The sequence below is a fragment of the Nomascus leucogenys genome, chromosome 15 (assembly GCF_006542625.1).
Source record: "Nomascus leucogenys isolate Asia chromosome 15, Asia_NLE_v1, whole genome shotgun sequence".
Classification (NCBI taxonomy): Eukaryota; Metazoa; Chordata; class Mammalia; order Primates; family Hylobatidae; genus Nomascus; species Nomascus leucogenys.
Window position 1 is genome coordinate 69,204,732 of NC_044395.1, and position 20,436 is coordinate 69,225,167.

The window sequence follows — 20,436 nt, forward strand, 5'->3', positions numbered from 1 at the left end:
AAATGATAAAGGGGATATCACCACCGATCCCACAGAAATACAAACTACCATCAGAGAATACTATAAACACCTCTACACAAATAAACTAGAAAATCTAGAAGAAATGGATAAATTCCTCGACACATACACCCTCCCAAGACTAAACCAGGAAGAAGTTGAATCTCTGAATAGACCAATAACAGGCTCTGAAATTGAGGCAATAATAGCTTACCAACCAAAAAAAGTCCAGGACCAGATGGATTCACAGCCAAATTCTACCAGAGGTACAAGGAGGAGCTGGTACCATTCCTTCTGAAACTATTCCAATCAACAGAAAAAGAGGGAATCCTCCCTAACTCATTTTATGAGGCCAGCATCATCCCGATACCAAAGCCTGGCAGAGACACAAACAAAAAAGAGAATTTCAGACCAATATCCCTGATGAACATCGATGCAAAAATCCTCAGTAAAATACTGGCAAACCAAATCCAGCAGCACATCAAAAAGCTTATCCACTATGATCAAGTGGGCTTCATCCCTGGGATGCAAGGCTGGTTCAACATACGCAAATCAATAAATGTAATCCAGCATATAAACAGAACTGAAGACAAAAACCACATGATTATCTCAATAGATGCAGAAAAGGCCTTTGACAAAATTCAACAACCCTTCATGCTAAAAACTCTCAATAAATTAGGTATTGATAGGACTTATCTCAAAATAATAAGAGCTATCTATGACAAACCCACAGCCAATATCATACTGAATGGGCAAAAACTGGAAGCATTCCCTTTGAAAACTGGCACAAGACAGGGATGCCCTCTCTCACCACTCCTATTTAACATAGTGTTGGAAGTTCTGGCCAGGGCAATCAGGTAGGAGAAGAAAATAAAGGGTATTCAATTAGGAAAAGAGGAAGTCAAATTGTCCCTGTCTGCAGATGACATGATTGTATATCTAGAAAACCCCATTGTCTCAGCCCAAAATCTCCTTAAGCTGATAGGCAACTTCAGCAAAGTCTCAGGATACAAAATCAATGTGCAAAAGTCACAAGCATTCTTATACACCAATAACAGACAAACAGAGAGCCAAATCATGAGTGAACTTCCATTCACAATTGCTTGAAAGAGAATAAAATACCTAGGAATCCAACTTACAAGGGATGTGAAGGACCTCTTCAAGGAGAACTACAAACCACTGCTCAATGAAATAAAAGAGGATACAAACAAATGGAAGAACATTCCATGCTCATGAAGAGCAAGAATCAATATCATGAAAATGGCCATACTGCCCAAGGTAATTTATAGATTCAATGCCATCCCCATCAAGCTACCAATGACTTTCTTCACAGAATTGGAAAAAACTACTTTAAAGTTCATATGGAACCAAAAAAGAGCCCGCATCGCCAAGTCAATCCTAAGCCAAAAGAACAAAGCTGGAGGCATCATGCTACCTGACTTCAAACTATACTACAAGGCTACAGTAACCAAAACAGCATGGTACTGGTACCAAAACAGAGATCTAGACCAATGGAACAGAACAGAGCCCTCAGAAATAATGCCACGTATCTACAACTATCTGATCTTTGACAAACCTGACAAAAACAAGAAATGGGGAAAGGATTCCCTATTTAATAAATGGTGCTGGGAAAACTGGCTAGCCATATGTAGAAAGCTGAAACTAGATCCCTTCCTTACACCTTATATAAAAATTAATTCAAGATGGAGTAAAGACTTACATGTTAGACCTAAAACCATAAAAACCCTAGAAGAAAATCTAGGCAATACCATTCAGGACATAGGCATGGGCAAGGATTACATGTCTAAAACACCAAAAGCAATGGCAACAAAAGCCAAAATTGACAAATGGGATCTAATTAAACTAAAGAGCTTCTGCATGGCAAAAGAAACTACCATCAGAGTGAACAGGCAACCTACACAGAATGGGAGAAAATTTTTGCAACCTACTCATCTGACAAAGGGCTAATATCCAGAATCTACAATGAACTCAAACAAATCTAAAAAAAAAAAAAAACAAAGAACCCCATCAAAAAGTGGGCAAAGGATTATGAACAGACACTTCTCAAAGGAAGACATGTATGCAGCCACAGACACATGAAAAAATGCTCATCATCACTGGCCATCAGAGAAATGCAAATCAAAACCACAATGAGATACCATCTCACACCAGTTAGAATGGTGATCATTAAAAAGTCAGGAAACAACAGGTGCTGGAGAGGATGTGGAGAAATAGGAACACTTTTACACTGTTGGTGGGACTGTTCAACCATTGTGGAAGTCGGTGTAGTGATTCCTCAGGGATCTAGAACTAGAAATACCATTTGACCCAGCCATCCCATTACTGGGTATATACCCAAAGGATTATAAATCATGCTGCTATAAAGACACATGTACACGTACGTTTATTGCAGCACTATTCACAATAGCAAAGACTTGGAACCAACCCAAATGTCCAACAATGATAGACTGGATTAAGAAAATGTGGCACATATACACCATGGAATACTATGCAGCCATAAAATATGATGAGTTCATGTCCTTTGTAGGGACATGGATGAAACTGGAAACCATCATTCTCAGCAAACTATTGCAAGGACAAAATACTAAACACCGCATGTTCTCACTCATAGGTGGGAATTGAACAATGAGAACACATGGACACAGGAAGGGGAACATCACACACCAGGGCCTGTTGTGGGGTGGGGGGAGTGGGGAGGGATAGCATTAGGTGATACACCTAATGCTAAATGACGAGTTAATGGGTGCAGCACACCAACATGGCACATGTATACATATGTAACTAACCTGCATGTTGTGCACATGTACCCTAAAACTTAAAGTATAATAATAAAAAAAAGAATCTGAGACTCCCCTCAAATACCCTTCATTGAAACCACTCCTCTGATGCTAACAGGACATGGATGCAGAATGGCCACCATGGTGCCCTCCAGGCCAGGCCATAGTTTTCTTCACAAAGAGCCAAGCCTCTTAGTTCCTGGAGTGGGCAAGGCAAATTCCAGCTTCCAAGCTTTATCTAGAAACATGAACAAATCTTAATTTTTCAGGGATTTATTTTGTTAGGTTATAGATTATCTAAGTTTTGCGTTTCTCCTTTTCTTCTCTCATAGCTGGTGGGATTCCTCAGGGATCTGCGCTGTCACTGATGCAATTTTATAGTTTTGTAAGTAATAGAACAGAGAAATGAAAAATGAAATTGCCAAGGCTATAAGATCTTCCAGGTCAGGAAAAGCAAATAGAAGGTGATGAGCTCCCATAAGAGTGTACAAAGCGGGAGAAAGATAACAGAGGAATTTCAATACTTAGTTCTAAGGGGAAAGATTCTAAATGATCATTATGAGACTGTTGGGCATATATTTACCAATCCAAGAGAAGACCTAAAAATCACTGTAGGCTGTTCTTTGAAGATACTAGTCTAATGTACCATTGCACACTGGTCAGAAGAACCTAGCTATCATCAGAAACCATTTTAGAAATCAAAGAAAAAAATTTCTATCCTTATATAAAATCATGATGAATTCGTAACTGAAACACTGCAACCAGCTTGAACAGATATAAAGGGACCAGAGAATGTTTACAGACAGGCTACTAATATGATTAAGGGATGAAGGTTTCTTTTTAAGAGAGCTCTTCAATCTAAAAGATAAAGAATAAGAGGTTGTATATAATCAAAATCTGTAAAATGAAGAAGGAGGCATATTTCAGCACTGTGGAGGTGGACAGCATCTCTGAGTGCTGCAGTCAGTCAGGACGGTTACATCAAGGGCTGCCTCAAGCAGCATTTCAATTGTTCTTCATCTCTGGCAAATTCTTACCATTTGGGACAGTTGAAGAATAGTCAGTTCTATTGGAGGCAGAATGATGAAAAAGATGACCTTACAAGCTTTCCTCCAGTTTCACCTTTTTGTAATTCAGTACCCTTGGCCTAATTTCTCTAGCTCATATTATTAATCTTGAAAAGGGGGCTCCATGTGTGCAAGGGGAGATATGTAACAGGAAAATTGGACTAACTATACATATTTCATTATTCACTGGCATAGCTTTAACCTGATGAACTTGTCTGGTGATAATGGATGCAAAACCTGTAAGCTCTAGGCATATCCCTGCCAGTTAATACCAGTGCATGATTACTAGAAACTGTTAGCATTTCTCTGAATTTTGAGTAAAATACATGCTATTTAAGTAAAGTGGTTTATCACCATAGCAACAATTTCTAGAGTCACACATTCAAATTATAGGCCTGCACAAGGTCCAAATGGCAAAATTCTGATATAAGTTTTCTGCTATAGTTTTGTGTGTAATGGCTACCCACCTTCTCCCACATCCCTATGGTTTTCAGAAGAAGGAAGGGAAAGAAAAGCTAAGGGAAGAAGAAAAATTGACTTCCAAATATATAGACTTCTAAGGTTACTTGCATAAAGATCTGGGTCTTGTGTGGAGTCAACAGAAATGAAATCTAACTTGCAAATTAGAGAAAAATATAAATATCTTTCTTTGTAACTGAGGTATAATCTATATACAGAATACACATATCTGAAGTGTACAGTTTGATGAGTTTTGACAAACACATAGGCCTGTATAACCAACACCACAGTCAAGAAATAGAACAATTACCAAGAGAGTTCTCTCTTGCCACAACCCAGTCAACCCTCTTCTCCTGGGGGCCACAACTATTCTGATTTTTCCAACATAAATTAGTTTTGCCTTTTCTTAACTTCATATATGTGAAAAAGAATGCATTATGTACTCTTTTGTATCTGAGTTATTCTGCTTCGCATTTTTAATTGAATTTTTATTCAGATATTCGTAGATTCTCATGCTATTGAAACATAGGTTTTTGAGACTCATCTATGTAATAGTAACTCATTTCTTTTTTCTTGCCAATTAATGCTCCATTGTATGGATATACCACAATTTGTTTACTCTTTCTTCTGTTAATGAATATTTGAGCTTTTTCCAGTTTCGGGCTGCTTACACATAAAACTGCTACAAACATATACTACAAATCTTTTTGTGAATTTGGGATTGCTGGATAAATGGTAAATGAATGCTTAACCTTAAAAGTAAATGCCAGCCAGGCGTGGTGGCTCACGCCTATAATCCCAGCACTTTGGGAGGCCGAGGTGGGCGGATCGCGAGGTCAGGAGTTCGAAACCATTCTGACTAACACAGTGAAACCCCATCTCTATTAAAAATACAAAAAATTAGCTGGGTGTGGTGGCACGCCTGTAGTCCCAGCTACCTGGGAGGCTGAGTGAGGAGAATTGCTTGAACCCAGGAGGCGGAGGTTGCAGTGAGCTGAGATTGTGCCACTGCACTCCAGCCTGGGTGACAGAGCAAGACTCCATCACACACATACAAAAAAAATAAATGCCAAACTATATTCTGAAAGAATAGTACCATTTTGCATTTCCATCAGCAAGGTGGGAAAATTCCAGTTGTTTCATATCCTTACCAATATTTGGACTTGTTAGTTTTTAATTTTGGCCATTCTAGAAAGTATGTAGTGATATCCTGTGGTGGACTCAATTTCCATTTTCCAGATGACTAATGATGTTTAGCATCTTTTCATATGCTTATTGACTACTTGTATATCTTCCTATGTGAAGTGTCTGTTCAAGTCTACTGACTATTTTAAAACATGGATTGCCTTATTGCACTGTAGGAGTTGTTTATATATTCTGCATGCAAGTCTTCTGTCATATATATTTATTGCAAATATTTTCTCCCTGTCTGTGGCTTGCTTATTTTTTAACACGCTTTTGATGAGCAAATGTGTTTTATTTTTAGGAACCATTTTACCAGTTTTTAAAAGTGCTTTCTGTGTCTATGTTCTAAGAATCTTTGACTATCTGCTGGATGGAAGATAGTCTCTTATATTTTCTCCTAGGAGCTTTATAGTTTCGCTTTTAGATTTAGTTCTACCCTTCTCAAACTAATTTTTGTGTACAGTTTTACTTAGGGGGTCAAATTTCATTTTCTCTCATTTATATCTACTATTGTTCTAGCATTATTTATTAAAAAGACTATCATTTACCCTTCGAATTGGTTTGAAATCTCTGTCAAAAATCAACTGACTGTATAAACATGGGTCTATTTCTAGACTCCCAAGTTTGTTCTACTGATCTATTTGTTTATCCTTACATCAATACCACATTGTATTAATTACTGTATCTATGTAGTAAATGTTGAAATCAAGTCATATAAGTCTTGCAACTTTGTTCCTTTTAGGTTATTTTGTCTGTTCCAGGTTTTATGTATCTCCAAATAAATTTTAGAATCATCTTGTCAATTTATAATAAAAAAGCAAGTGTTCTAGATTTCAACTGGGATTGGTTTAAACATGTAAGTTAATTTGGGGAGAACTGACATCTTAATAGTACCAAATATTCTAAACCATAAACATGGTGTATCTCTCCATCTATTTCAGTCTTTTTCAATTTTGCTCAACAACATTCCATGGTTTTGATATAAATATTTTGCATATATTTTGTTAGATTTTTCACTAAGTGTTTTATGTTTTGTGGCAATTAGTATTTTAAAATTTTATTTCCTAATTATTCATTGCTAATATATAACAATACAATTTTTATATATAGATTTTGAATCCGGCAACCTCTTTAATTCACTTTTTGTAGATTCCTTGGGGTCTTCTATGTATACAAACATGTCATCTGCAAGTAAAGACAGTTTTATTCTTCCTTTACAATATATATAATTTTATTTCTTTTAATTGCCTTGTTACATCAGCTAGAACCTTTTGTACAATGTTAAAGAGAATTAGTGAGAGAGAACATCCTTGCCTTTCTCCTATCTTTAGCATGAAAACACTCAATATTTTGCCATTAAGAATGATACTAACTGTAGTTTTGGATTCTTTTTTTTTTGTGAAATCTCTTATTATGTGAAAGAAGTTCCCTTTTATTCCTAGTCTGCTGAGGATTTTCTCATGTTTGAGTGTTGAATTTTATCAAATGCTTTTCCCAAAATCATTGAGATAATTATATAGCTCTCTCCTTTATCTATATAGAGTGAATTATGTTGGTTGATTTTTGGATGTTAATCCAAACCTGCATTCCTGGAATACACTGCAAACACTTAATTATGATATGCTATTCTTTTATACATTTCTGGATTCAGTTTGCTAATATCATTTGAAATTTTTATGTCTATAATTTATGAGAGATATTGGCTAATAATTTTCTTGTAACATCCTTGTCATGTTTAGGTATTGTTGTTATTTATAAGGCAAACATCCCTTATAAACGAGTTGGGAAATATTCTCAAGAGTTTGTGGGTAAGTTTTCTCTTACTTCTTCTTTAAATATTTAGAAGAATTAGACAGTGAAATCATTTGAGAATAAAGTTTTCTTTTTAGTAAAGTTCTTTATTACAGATATGATTTTAAAAATAAATACAGAACAATTCAGATTTTCTATTTTTGTGTAACTGTTTTTGTACTTTTAAAAGAAATTTGACCATTTCATATAAATTTCTCAATGTATTGGCATTAAGGCATTAAGAGCCAGTAAGCCTGAAGATAGATCAATAGAAAGTATCCAATGTAAAGAATAGAAAAAAAAGATTAAAAAATGGATAGTGCCTCAAGAACCTATAGAACGATATCACACTAATATATGAGTAATTGGAATTTCAGAAAAAAAAGGAAAAGGCAATGACAAAACTTCCAAAACATGGCTAAAGGTACAAATTTACAGATTCATGGAGCTCAGCAAACCCCAAGCAGGATAAAAGTGAAGAAGAACACGCTTAGCAATAGCATTGTTAAACTGCTGAAAATCAAAGATAAAGAGATGACCTTGAAAGCATCCAGAGAAAAGTGACACAATACATATAAGCGAAGAACATTTCAAATTTCCACAGATACTTCATCAGAAAAAAATGATCAAAAGTTAAGAAAAAAGGAAAGAAGAGTATCAGAAATGATAACTATTTGGATAAATATAAGAAATTTTTCCTCTTAATTTCTTGAAAACATACACGGCAATTTAAAGCAAAAATTATATCATTAGTTCGTGGGGTTTATAATTATGTAGATGTAATACATGTAACAGTTATAGCATTAAGGTAGTGTAAGAGATAAATGGACCCAAATTAATACATTTGGAATTGCGGCAATACTTGTTATAACCCAACACAATGGGTTGGTTCTCTATAGAGAAAAGATATGCATAGCATGGCCAGACAGCTATAGGCCCTAAAGGGAGCTGAGCAAAAGTCAGGCTTGGGAAGAGAGGGAAGTGATTTAAAGGATTCACTAATACATCTTTGCAACAATGGGAATCTGGTTAAGCCTGTGGTAAAACCTAAGCCTTATACAAAAAGCTCTTGTGTGGGAGTAGAAGTAGGGACAAAATATCCCTTTAGAACAAAAGCCTTGTTTATGGGAGCCTATGAATCCAGGCCAGCGACTCGCATTGCAAGCAGCATTAGATCAAATAACAGGTCAAGATTCATGTTAGCACAGTCAGTTATTTGTACCTGTATTAGTCTGCTATTGCAGTAGTTATTCAACTATGTTTGAGAGGTCCCCACAATCACCCCCAGGTTCAACGAGTCACTGGGAGGACTCACAGGACTTAACATTTATATTTGTACTCATGGCTATGACTTATTACAGTGCAAGGATGCAAAGCACAATCAGCAAAAGGAAAAGGCACTTCAGGCTAAATCCAAGAGAAACCATGAGCAAGCTTCCAAGTGTCCTCTCCCAGGGGAGCTGCAGAGGATGTGCTTAATTCCTCCTGCAATTAGTTGTGACGGCATGTGTGAAATGTTGCCAACCATGGAAGCCCATTGGAGACTCAGCATCCATGGTCACATAGGCAGCCTCTGCCTAGCACCTACCAAAATCCCAGACTTCCAGAAGGAAAGTAGGTATTCAGCATAAACCATATTGTTTGCACAAACGGTTTAGACAAAATTAGCTATGTTCCCAGAAATGAGCCAAGGGTCAACCTTGCAAATAAATAGGTCTTTTGAAGGATAGCAGTTTAGGCCACCTATGTTAACTCTTTTCTGCACAACTATACAACAAATAACTGCAAAAATCTCAGTATCTTGTAACAGCAAGTATTTCTTTTTCTCAATTAATTTCAGTTTGGTTATGCTAGACGAAACTTCAAGTATTAGACTGGATTCAGATCTGTTCCACAAATCTCCACAATTCTGGAACCTGTGGCTTTCTGCAGGCATGCTCTTCTCATGGCAGGCGACAGAAATAGAAGAGAGCAAGCTAAATCATGCAAACACTTTTAAGGTCTCTGCTTACATTACACCCTTTCAACGTTCCATCAGCCAGAATAACAGCCAAGACCAACATTAGTAGGGTGAGAAAATAGCCTTCAACAGTTCTACTAGGGAGAACTGCAAAGTCACATGGCAAAGGATATGCATGTACAAATTATTTACAGGAAAGGAATAATTAATTGGAAACAAGAATCCAATCTTCCACAGTACCCTAGGAAACTCACCAAACTCAGAGGGCAAACGAGGTTAGAAGCAGCACATTATCACTTTTGAAAATGCAATTTCTTGGTTTGTTTACTAGTTTATTCCCACACTTATACCCAAAGGAGCCTTGATACAGCCAGGGAAATATATGCAATTTTAGTAATATTCTATATACATTTTTAGTAATATAATAATGAAAGCATTAATGGCTAACATTAATAAGTACCTACCACGTGCCAAGAGTGTTACATGCATGATTTCACCTAGCCCTTAGTTGGTGAGATTATTATTCCTATTTTACAGATGAGAAAATGGAGGCCTAGAGACTTGCCGAACATGATAAAGCTTGTAAGTGGTGAAGCCAGAATCTGAATCCAGGCAGCCTAGATCCGAAGTTATACTTTTAACTATTATGATATTTTAAGGGCTGTGCTTGGGTACATATGCCATATTGCAATGCTTCAATACTGGGATATGAAAGTGTGCCACAATTATGCAAGTACCGTCACATTTTCGTATGATAGTCAGTTCCCATGGACTCAGAAAGCTAAAATGTAATTTTCAGGAAAAGAAAATTTTTATCCCACTCACTACAATATCATGAAAATTTAAGTTTTTCCTCACAGAAACATTATCAACATATCAAAGTATTAAATTTCAATGTTATTTAAATGTCAACATTTCTTGACTTTGAAAAAATGTTTTATGAACACATATCATTTATCAAAATAATTTTTCAAAGTTTCTAAACCACCATGCCTTTCTACTTTCTAGCCTAGATAAAGCAACTGCTACATGTACTATCTCCTACAATACTATAACAACTAGGTTTTCAGTCAAGGAAAAATTATCACAAAAGAAAATAATGACAAAAACCTATTTTCTTTTCTTTTCTTTTTTTTGAGACAGAGTCTCTCATTCCGTTGCCCAGGCTGGAGTGCAGTGGCGTGATCTCGGCTAACTGCAACCTCCGCCTCCTGGGTTCAAGCGATTCTCCTGCCCCAGCCTCCCAAGTAGTCGGGATTATAGGTGAGTGCCACCATGCCCAGCTAATTTTTGTATTTTTAGTAGAGTCAGGGTTTCGCCATGTTGTCCAGGCTGGTCTCGAACTCCTGACCTCAGGTGATCCACTCATCTGGGCCTCCCAAAGTGCTGGGATTACAGGCGTGAGCCACCATGCCTGGCCTGAAAATCTTCTATTTTCATTAAACAAATTCATTCAAGACTGTGTTAAATAAACAATTTTATAACTAGGAGGTTTCTCCATTACAAAGCAAGAATTCCATAATGCAAATATACTTGTATTGCATCTAGAGATTCTAGTCCCTTCCTCCATGGTTATGGGGAGGTACACTTTAATTACGGACATTGATTTCTCTCCAATTGTTTTCTGAGCTTATGAATAATGAAAACATATACCATTTATCAGGAATCATTAAGGACCTAATGTTAAAACGCACACTACTGCAATAAGCAGTGGTCTGCCAAGTGTCTCATCGGAAGATGAGCAAATGCTATTGCAGAAGTGAAAGTTGAGTCTATCCAGTAAAGCTGATAAAGACTTTGTCTCAGAGAATTCAGAGGATTACCGGCAGCACAAAACATTATCTAGATGTCCTCGGCATGTGAGAAACAAGATATACATGAGAGAACATTACTGTCCTCAGAATACCATAACCAAAGGTGGAAATGAACAAAAGGACATTGCCAAGTGCCAACTATTTGAAAACAAATCTGAACCAAGTGTAGTGTGACATCTTAGTCCAAATATGAATGAGGAGATGCAGACTGCATTTTCCCATAATGTCCGAGGCATTTGGAACTAAGGGACCATTATTTAGGGAAGGAGGAAAGTGCTGAGTTCAAGTGCTTTTGCTTTTGTTTTTAACACATCCTCACTTACCCTCTCTGCTCGTTTTCCAAGAGCTCTGCCATTGTTTCGAAAGGTGTGATTACCCTGGCTTTTGAGCAATTCCCAAACCTAAGCATGAGAAAGTTCCTTAGAGGACATCGAGGGAGGACAAGCTCCTACCCACCTTGCAAGAATTACTGTTATGGCATTTATAACAAGCAGCCTTCCAGAGTCTGCTTGAATACTTCCAATGATGGGGAGGTGGAAGGTTTGTTACCCATGGCCCAGGCTTTTTCCGTTGCTGGTGAACTCTGACTATGGAAAAATTTTTCCTGTCGATGAAACCTACATTCCTAAAATATCAACCAATATTCTTACCATTTCTATATTCTTGAAATGTCAACCCACTGGTATAGTTCTAGCATCCACAAACAATTCAAATTCCAATTCTTCTGTTCCCTAGTTGATGTAGCTGAGAATCACAACTCAAGGCCACAAAACGTGTGTATAATTGTACATATGTGAGTATATGTAGATGTATGTATGTATGTGTAAGAATATGTGAGTGTATGTGTATACATGTATATATGTATGTATGTGCATAAGTATGTATATGTGTATAAAATGCCAAGTCAGCCAACAAAAATCTTCAAACTATGTTCAATAAGAAATGCAAACATGAGTTTTATGATATTATTTTTAAGGAGAATATAAAATACACTCAAGAGCTGAGCATTGTAGGAGTTGTTAACACACTAGAGGAAAAAGAATTCAATGAGCTTATGTCTACATTATGGTAAAAATATTATAATCTCAAAATATCTAAATCATTATGTTATGCTTATTATCTAAACATTTGCTATAAAGTAATGAAGAAGTTCTCAACCACTAAATCAAAATCAATGAATAGATCATGTTACCATGTCCCTTTCTGTAAGTTACTGAGAGGATTCTTGGCATGGAGGGGTATAGGCCAGCAATGCTGCACCTCCCTGAGTCTGGTCCAGGATTTACCCTGGCAGTCCCTCTCTGCACTCTGCCTAATTCTAGGCATCAAAGAATCAGAAACCAGTGACTCCTCACGAGAAGTCTGGCTACCCTGAGGTGAACACAGTCCCTGCTCTCAGGATGCTCAATTATTAAATAATAGTTCAGATATGTTAATTAGATTTCAAGACAAGAAGGAGAACAAACACATAGAGAGAAATTTTCTGCAAATTCAGAAACAAAAAAGGAAGCAGGGAAGGGGAGCTTTGGGTAAACTTTGTCAGGATATCCAGTTAACAGATCACAATCTAGAACTAATCAAAATGTTATTCTATTCCTTAAAAAGAATAAAACTGAATTCAGAACTAATAAGGTAAAATAATAAACCTATATAAAAAGCTTTTGTTACCATAAATTCAGACAAAAATAACTGAATAACTATCATTTTCTAAGTAATACCTAGACCCATTCCAAATTCTATAGTCTGGTAGAGTACAAAAATTATTAATTTTGATGCTTGGGCCAAATTTGGTATGCCATCTGTTTTGGGGGAAAAAAATAGTTGAGTTGGAACATGGCCACACTCATTCATTTGTTGTCTATGGCTGTTTTCATGCTACAACGTCAGAGATGAGTAGTTGTGACAAAGACTACACACATTTAGGCCCACAAAGCCTAAAATATTTACTGTTTGTTCCCTTACAGAAAAAGTTTGCAGACACCTGCCCTGCATAATCACCAACCTTAAAATAAACATGTAGGCCACATCGCTAAATCATGCTAGCCTTATAAGGCAGAAAGAACTTTACTTGCTATATAATGCTCGGCCTTTGTTACAAACTAACAACAAAAAGACAGATTTGCAAAAAAATGTTCCAGGTGTGGTGAGGGTATTTTACACTTGGGAGAAATGCAGCAATGATTCTTCCTACCTGTTTTTCCCCCTCTTCATCTGAAGTGTAACTGGCATCACGGACATTTCCCCAGGGTTGGTAACTTTTCAACTTTTCTTCAGTGGACGGATTATTCTTCTCTTCTGTTGTGTTTTCCTCATCACTTTCTGGGTTATTTTTCCATTCCTTCATCATCTCTAATACATTGGTTGGTCTCACCGAAGAAAGTTTATTGCCCTAATATTAACAATCAATTTTTGGTGTTACAAACAACTTAGATAATTGAGATGATACCTACATCATTTAGCGAGACAGTCTCCCAAATTCAGTAATAGTCACATGGAAAAGATTATAATGCTGAATAAATATGAAAACTTCTGATGACCACTGGAGTACACTCCCTATACTGACATGGCTCACATCCCTTGCATGATATCACGTGTAATATGTCCAAGTTAACAGGGGAAATATTCAGGCTTGAAAGAACAATGCAGCACGCTTGTGCAAAGAACACTACACAGGACAATTTCCTGGAACCCAAATACCCCTATAGCGCTGTTCTTAGAAAATTGAGAGGGAGGTTGAAAGAACTGAAGAAGTTGCCCAAACACCAGTGGGTCCAGTGCTAAGGATAAGTCTATACAACATCCAAATATCTAGGCAAAAAAAAAAAAAATCTAAATTCAGTCAATTAGTCAAGCACTATGTCTAAGAATATAGATATTTAATTTGAAATCCCTTACCTGTCTGGAAGATTTAAATATAATGTGGTCATTTGATTATAACTGACTTGGTACAGTGTTTTTATCCAGCATATGACTATACCATACCAAAATTGACCATTTTATATTAACTGTATTTTCTCAAATATAATACCCCATGTAACGTGCCAAGAAATATATGAATGCAAGCTCAAATAGCTCCTGCTTGATTAGGTGTGTCTTAAATATTTTTGTTCTTACCTCATACTGTTAGAAAAAATTTAGACAAAAAAATGGATCATATTTAGATTAAAATGAGAAGTTCAGGTGTGGGCATGGCTATGAAGTGATTCTAAATTACCCTGGATGTATTGAAATGTTTAGCATCAGTGACACAGAAAACTATGAGACAGGGTACTTTAAGGGTACCCATCTGAATACATTGTTGAGGACTTGTTGAGTTTAATGTATTTGTGGCTAAAGACATAGACAAACACTAAATATGGAATGCTAATAACCAAATGAGGATCACTATGCAATTAATTCTCTGTGATTCTTCTCTGTCCCCTTGTTTTAAGAAGCTCAGTACTCCTACCATGTTCATAACATCCCATTACACCTTACACTGGTTTTGCACTTGTTTGTCCCTTACCTACTTACTCCTAGAATGCCCTCGTCATTTCTTCCTGCCAGTCCATAGCAAGAGCCTACATTTCCTTGAAGGTTCAATTTAAGATTCATTTCTGTCAGATATCCCAGAACTCCCAACTATGTAGTCACCTCAAGTGAAAACAGACAGTGGCTCAGCGACAGTAACCATTGAAGAGCTGAAATCAAGTAGAATGGTAGATAGTCTCAGAGCACTCATCTGAATGGGTTCTGCTCTCCAGGGCTCTGCTTGGTCCCTGTGATCCATCTCTCCTCTCTTACAACTTCTTGGCTTCATCCTGACCTCTAACTTAATTTTCATAAAATCAGTGACCAGGGTCCTGGAATGCAAGTACATACAACTTTGCCTCAACTTGATTCTTTCACTAGCAGAAAGTGACAATCTGACACATCTAAGTCTGCAATACCAGTTCTCAGGGGCTCGTCCCTGACAAGCCCTCCCCAGGTTAAGTCTTTGGAAATTGTGGTGGTCACTAATGCTACTCGCCCAGCATTTCTTCCTTCTAGGCTCATGGTAGAGTATCACTTCTCTATCCACTTTGGGACACGACCATGTGCCTTACTTTGGCCAGTGATTCATGATTGGAAATGGTATGTATCACTTCTGGGTGAAAACTTTAAGAGATAGTATGTAATTCATCATGTTTCCACTTCCTGAACTGGTAATTACAGAAGCATAGAGATAGAGTCTCCCTCAGCCTGGGTTCCTGAGTAAGGACAAAGCGAAACAGAACCTCCTTCTCTCCTCCCAGCCAATTGGCCATGGAAGGTACTAAGAGCACTGAGATTTGGGTGCCATTTTTTATCACAGCATAATCTAGCTTACCTTGATATAGATACCAAAGCAAACATTTACATTCTGTAAATCACTTCTAAGAAGCCTTAAAAAGAGTGACTTTATTGTAAAACCATCATGTCCAACAAAATTATAATTACTACAGAATTCATATGCAACCAATATGATGTGACAGCTCATTTATTTAGGCAGTTCTTGCGCTGCAGTCCTGATATGCCTGAATTTCAGTTATAATTTACTTAAACAGCATTAGTCCCCCAAGAGCAGAGTTTAAATTTCAGTTAACACGGTATATGAACTATAACTGCATAAAGTTCAAACTGCACTGCTAGCTCTTCAGTCCACAAAGCAAACAAACGCATATCATGATCAGTGACCAATTTTGTCACTTCTCTCAAAGGCTGTTGGTGATCAGACATTGGGCATCTGCTATTCAGTTCACACATAGACAGCAAAGTGTGTATTTGTGTTGCCTCCTTTTCTCCCAGGGAATTAGCCAACAAAGATGAAAGTGCAGCAAAGAAAATAAAAGCGATAATGCTGAAAGTGAAAACTGAATAAAATACGAATGGAGTAACAGAAGAAACTGCTGACTGGGAATGCTGACACTACCACCGTTCAACAGAGTATTCACCAAGGCATAAAAAAGATGCTCCCTCTGTCTTATAAGTTATATGGTAAGAAGAAGGTAAGCACTATTTAAATGAATCTTAAGTATTTTATTTAAAAAGACACTTTAATTCTCAGTATTTCTAACATTCTAAATTACAGTGTACTAAAAACATCAGCTTTACTTTTGTCTCATTTCCCTACATATTTATAACCAACAGAGAGTTATTAATATTTTGACAAAAATGTAAAGGGCATAAAACAATCATAACTTTTCACATTGATTATTGAGATCATTTTTTCACAGTTTCAACCTGCTCTGCCATTTTACTGTCCTGCACTACTGTACAAAGCAAGGATTGCCTACATTATTTTGAATCTGCATCTCTAGCAATCTTTCAAATGCCTGGTTCACATACACATACGCCCAAGAGCTTGGTAGCTGATATTCTACATGTCTAATGGAGAGTGCCTTAGTACTTGAAGAAATGACCCTACTTCTCATTCTGTAGAGACTGTGGAGAAAAGCAAAGGATCCAGAATAAGAGTATTATCCTATTTCCTATGTGGAAATTTTTAGCTCTTTGCCTCCTATACTCACTTGTGATATCAGGCCTGGACTAGATGGTATAGAGTCCAGGCTTTGCCTGTTGTCTAAAGTCCATCTGGTAACTTACTATACCACCTACTTCTTGCTTGCTAGCAGTTGAAGGATAAATTGTATTAGATACTTGGACTAACCAATAAAAAGTGGTCCACAACAATGTATCATGAGCCTTCTAGTTCAACAGAAATTACAAATGAAGCAACCAAACAAAACTGGGGCAGAACTGTTAGGGCAGACACTGTAGATGTACATGCCACCTCACCATCAGAACACTAACCTCTGAACTCCTTTTACTGGCTGCATCTAGGTGATCAAATACTGAACTCATCAATTACAAAATAACAAATGACAAGAAAGCAGTAGCAATAGTTTGATCATCTAAAGCTATCACAGGTAGAGACCAGCCTTTTGGATAAATAAATTTCCACTTGCTTAACCAACAGATAGTTGAGACTATTAATTTAATATTGAACAACTAGAAAAATGAAACTCATGGAAGAGAAGAACTGCTTAAATACTAAGATTTGAATTTAATCCCTTAGTAGACAGGCCCCATAATGGAGACCCAATCACATTTCCTCATCTAAAAAATCCTGCCTTTTAAGAGACAGTGCCTATCAGTGCTTTGTAAACAGTAAGTACTTAATACGTACTTTAAAATAATTGAATGAATGACATGTATGAACTGGGGTGAGATGGTATGAGTCCAAATCAGCAAAGCTAAACGAAACATTCTGGATCTTTAGCATGCAGTCACCATTCTCTGTTTTTGCAAAGAGCTAGAAGACTTTATTTTGTAAAGTTCCTAGGAGTAAATTTTTTCAATAGAAAAAATGGAACACTTTATTAAAAAACATATAAAAGAATGGCCAACTTCACAAAATAAAATCCAAGTCAAAACAATGTGGTGCCAATTTTCACCTAATAGATAGACAAAAATTTAAGTTTGATATTCCCTGTGTTGGTGAGGGTGTGGAGGAACAAGCACTCTCACTTACTTGCTTTTTATGAGAAGGTAAATTAGCAATACTTGATCAAAATGTAAAATGCACATTCTCTCTGACCAGTAATTCCACTGTTAAAATTTATCTTATATAAACTGGCACAGTATGCAAACACGTATTTACAAGAACATCTGTTGTACTACTGATGTAATAGAAAAGATCTGAAACAATTTAAATATTCACAGGGACTATTTACAAAATAGTTTATAGTTTGGGACACAATGTTGGTTTTAAAATTTTTTTTAATTTTTACCTTTTTTAGGTTCAGGGGTACATGAGCAGGTTTCTTATATAGGTAAACTCGTGTCACAGGGGTTTGTTGGACAGATTATTTTGTCACCTAGTTGCTAAGCCTACTATCCAATAGTTATTTTTTTCTGGTCCTCTCCCTCCTCCCACCCTCAACTAGTCCCAGTGTCTGTTGTTACCCTCTTTGTGTCCATGAGTTTTCATCATTTAGCTCCCCTTGTAAGTGAGAACATGTGCTATTTGGTTTTCTGTTCCCACGTTAGTTTGCTAAAGATAACAGCCTCTAGTTCCAGCCATGTTCCCGCAAAAGACATGATCTTATTCTTTTTTATGGCTGCATAGAATTCCATGGTGTATATGTACCACATTTTCTTTATCCAACCTGTCATTTATAGGCATTTAGACTGATTCCATCACTTTGCTCTTGTGAATAGTGCTGCAGTGAACATTCACGTGCATATGTGTTTATGGCAGACTGATTTATATTCCTCTGGGTATATACCCAGTAATGGGATTGCTGAGATAAATGGTAGTTCTGTTTTTAGCTCTTTGAGGAATCGCCACACTGCTTCCCACAATGGTTGAACTATTAATAATTTATACTCCATGCAACAGTGTATAAGTGTTCGCTTTTCTCCACAACCTCACCAGCATATGTTATTTTTTTACTTTTTAGTAATAGCCATTCTGACTGGTGTGAGATGGTATCTCACTGTGGTCTTGATTTGAATTTCTCTAATGATCAGTGATATTGGGCTTTTTTCATATGCTTGTTGGCTGCACATATGTCCCATCTTGAAAAGTGTCATCTGTTCATGTCCTTTGCCCACTTTTTAATGAGGTTGTTTTTTTTCTTGTGAATTTAATTTCCTTTTAGACACTAGATATTAGACCTTTGTCAGATGCATAGTTTGCAAATATTTTCTCCCATTCTGGGGGCTGTTTCCTCTGTTGATAGTTTCTTGAACTGTACAGAAGCTCTTTAGTTTAATTACATCCCACTTGTCATTTTTTGCTTTTGTTGTGATTGCTTTTGGCGTCTTCCTCATAAAATCTTTGCCAGTACCTATGTCCAGAATGGTATTGCCTAGATTCTCTTCCAGAGTTTTTATAGTTTTGTGTTTTACATTTAAGTATTTAATCCATCTTGACCTCATTTTTGTATATGGTGTAAGAAAAGGGTCCAGTTTCAATCTTCTGCATATGGCTAGCCAGTTATTCCAGCACCATTTATTGAATAGAAAGTCCTTTCCCCATTGCTTGGTTTTGTCAGCTTTGTTGAAATTCAGATGGTCACAGATGTGAGGCCTTATTTCTGGGCTCTCTATTCTGTTCCATTGGTCTATGCGTCTGTTCTTGTACCCATACCATGATGTTTCGGTTACTGTAGCCCTGTAGTACAGTTTGAAGTTGGGTAGCATGATGCCTCCCGCTTTGTTCTTTTTGCTTTGGATTGCTTTGGCTATTTGGACTCTCTTTTGGTTCCATATGAATTTTAAAATAGATTTTTCTAGTTCTGCAAAGAATGTCATTGGTAATTTGATAGGAATAGCCATGAATCTGTAAATGGCTTTGGACAGTATGGTCATTTTAATGATATTGATTCTTCCAATCCATGGGCATGTAATGTTTTTCCATTTTTTATAATAAAATCTTCCCTATATATTAAGTGAAAATAGTTGCGTAATATTAACCCATTTGTGTAAAGTATCTACATAAAAATGTATGGAATGTTTTTGAAAGCATACATAAAAGACTTAATGATGGTTATCTTTAGTGAGACGGAATGAGAGAATGGGAGGAGAAAGCAAGTTATTTTTCCCGTTTTGTTTACTCACTTAACCATGGATAATCTCAATTATTACCTTGATTTATTTTATTATTATTTTTATTGTTGTAGAGGAGTCTCACTATGTTGCCTAAGCTGGTGTTGAACTCCTAGATTCAAGTGATCCTCCTGCCTCAGCCTCCCAAAGTGCTGAGATTACAGGTGTGAGCCACCGTGCCCAGCCTCAACTACTAACTTTTACCTTTACATGACTAATAATCAATGTAAATTATAGTAAGAAAAGATATGATGTAAGTTTTAGATACCCAAAGAGGACTGAAAGCACCCAAAAAAAATCACCAAACATGTCCTGAAGTGTTTCAGAGTCCAAGGCAGCAGAATATCAAGATAATAAGTAAAGTAGTCAACTGTGTGCCACTTTCATGTTTTTCCTAACAAAATCACCTCAGTGATTTTTTTCCAGAAGTATAGTAACTATGTGAGTAGATAAGGCTTTGGTATTAATATTCCTATTCTTCAGGAGAAAATGGTTTGAGAAATTAATGAATTTACCCTTATTGCAGAAGTGCATTTCCAATTGCCTGCCAAGAATTTCTAGTGAGAGGTATAGCTGAGCCTTCTACTTAGTGTATTCTAAACCATGCAACTACAAAACAAGAAAACTAGAAAACAAACAATAACTTGCATCCATACACCTAGTTTTCCTCCATCTTGTCTTCCTGCCTTCTATCACCTGAGGTGACTGCTATCCAGAATCTTGTGATTAACATTCCCTTGCTTTCGTTTTAT

General features: G+C 36.7%; 1 protein-coding gene across 3 annotated transcripts in view; it reads right to left on the minus strand.

Moving 5' to 3' along the window:
* Positions 1-20,436, minus strand: part of STK33 (serine/threonine kinase 33) — a 92,585-nt gene that overhangs the window by 17,393 nt on the left and 54,756 nt on the right. For all 3 annotated transcript variants that reach the window (XM_030829574.1, XM_012502907.2, XM_030829573.1), the window contains one exon: positions 13,263-13,460. In XM_030829574.1, coding sequence (XP_030685434.1) covers positions 13,263-13,460 — 198 coding nt within the window. The remainder of the gene's footprint in view (positions 1-13,262; positions 13,461-20,436) is intronic.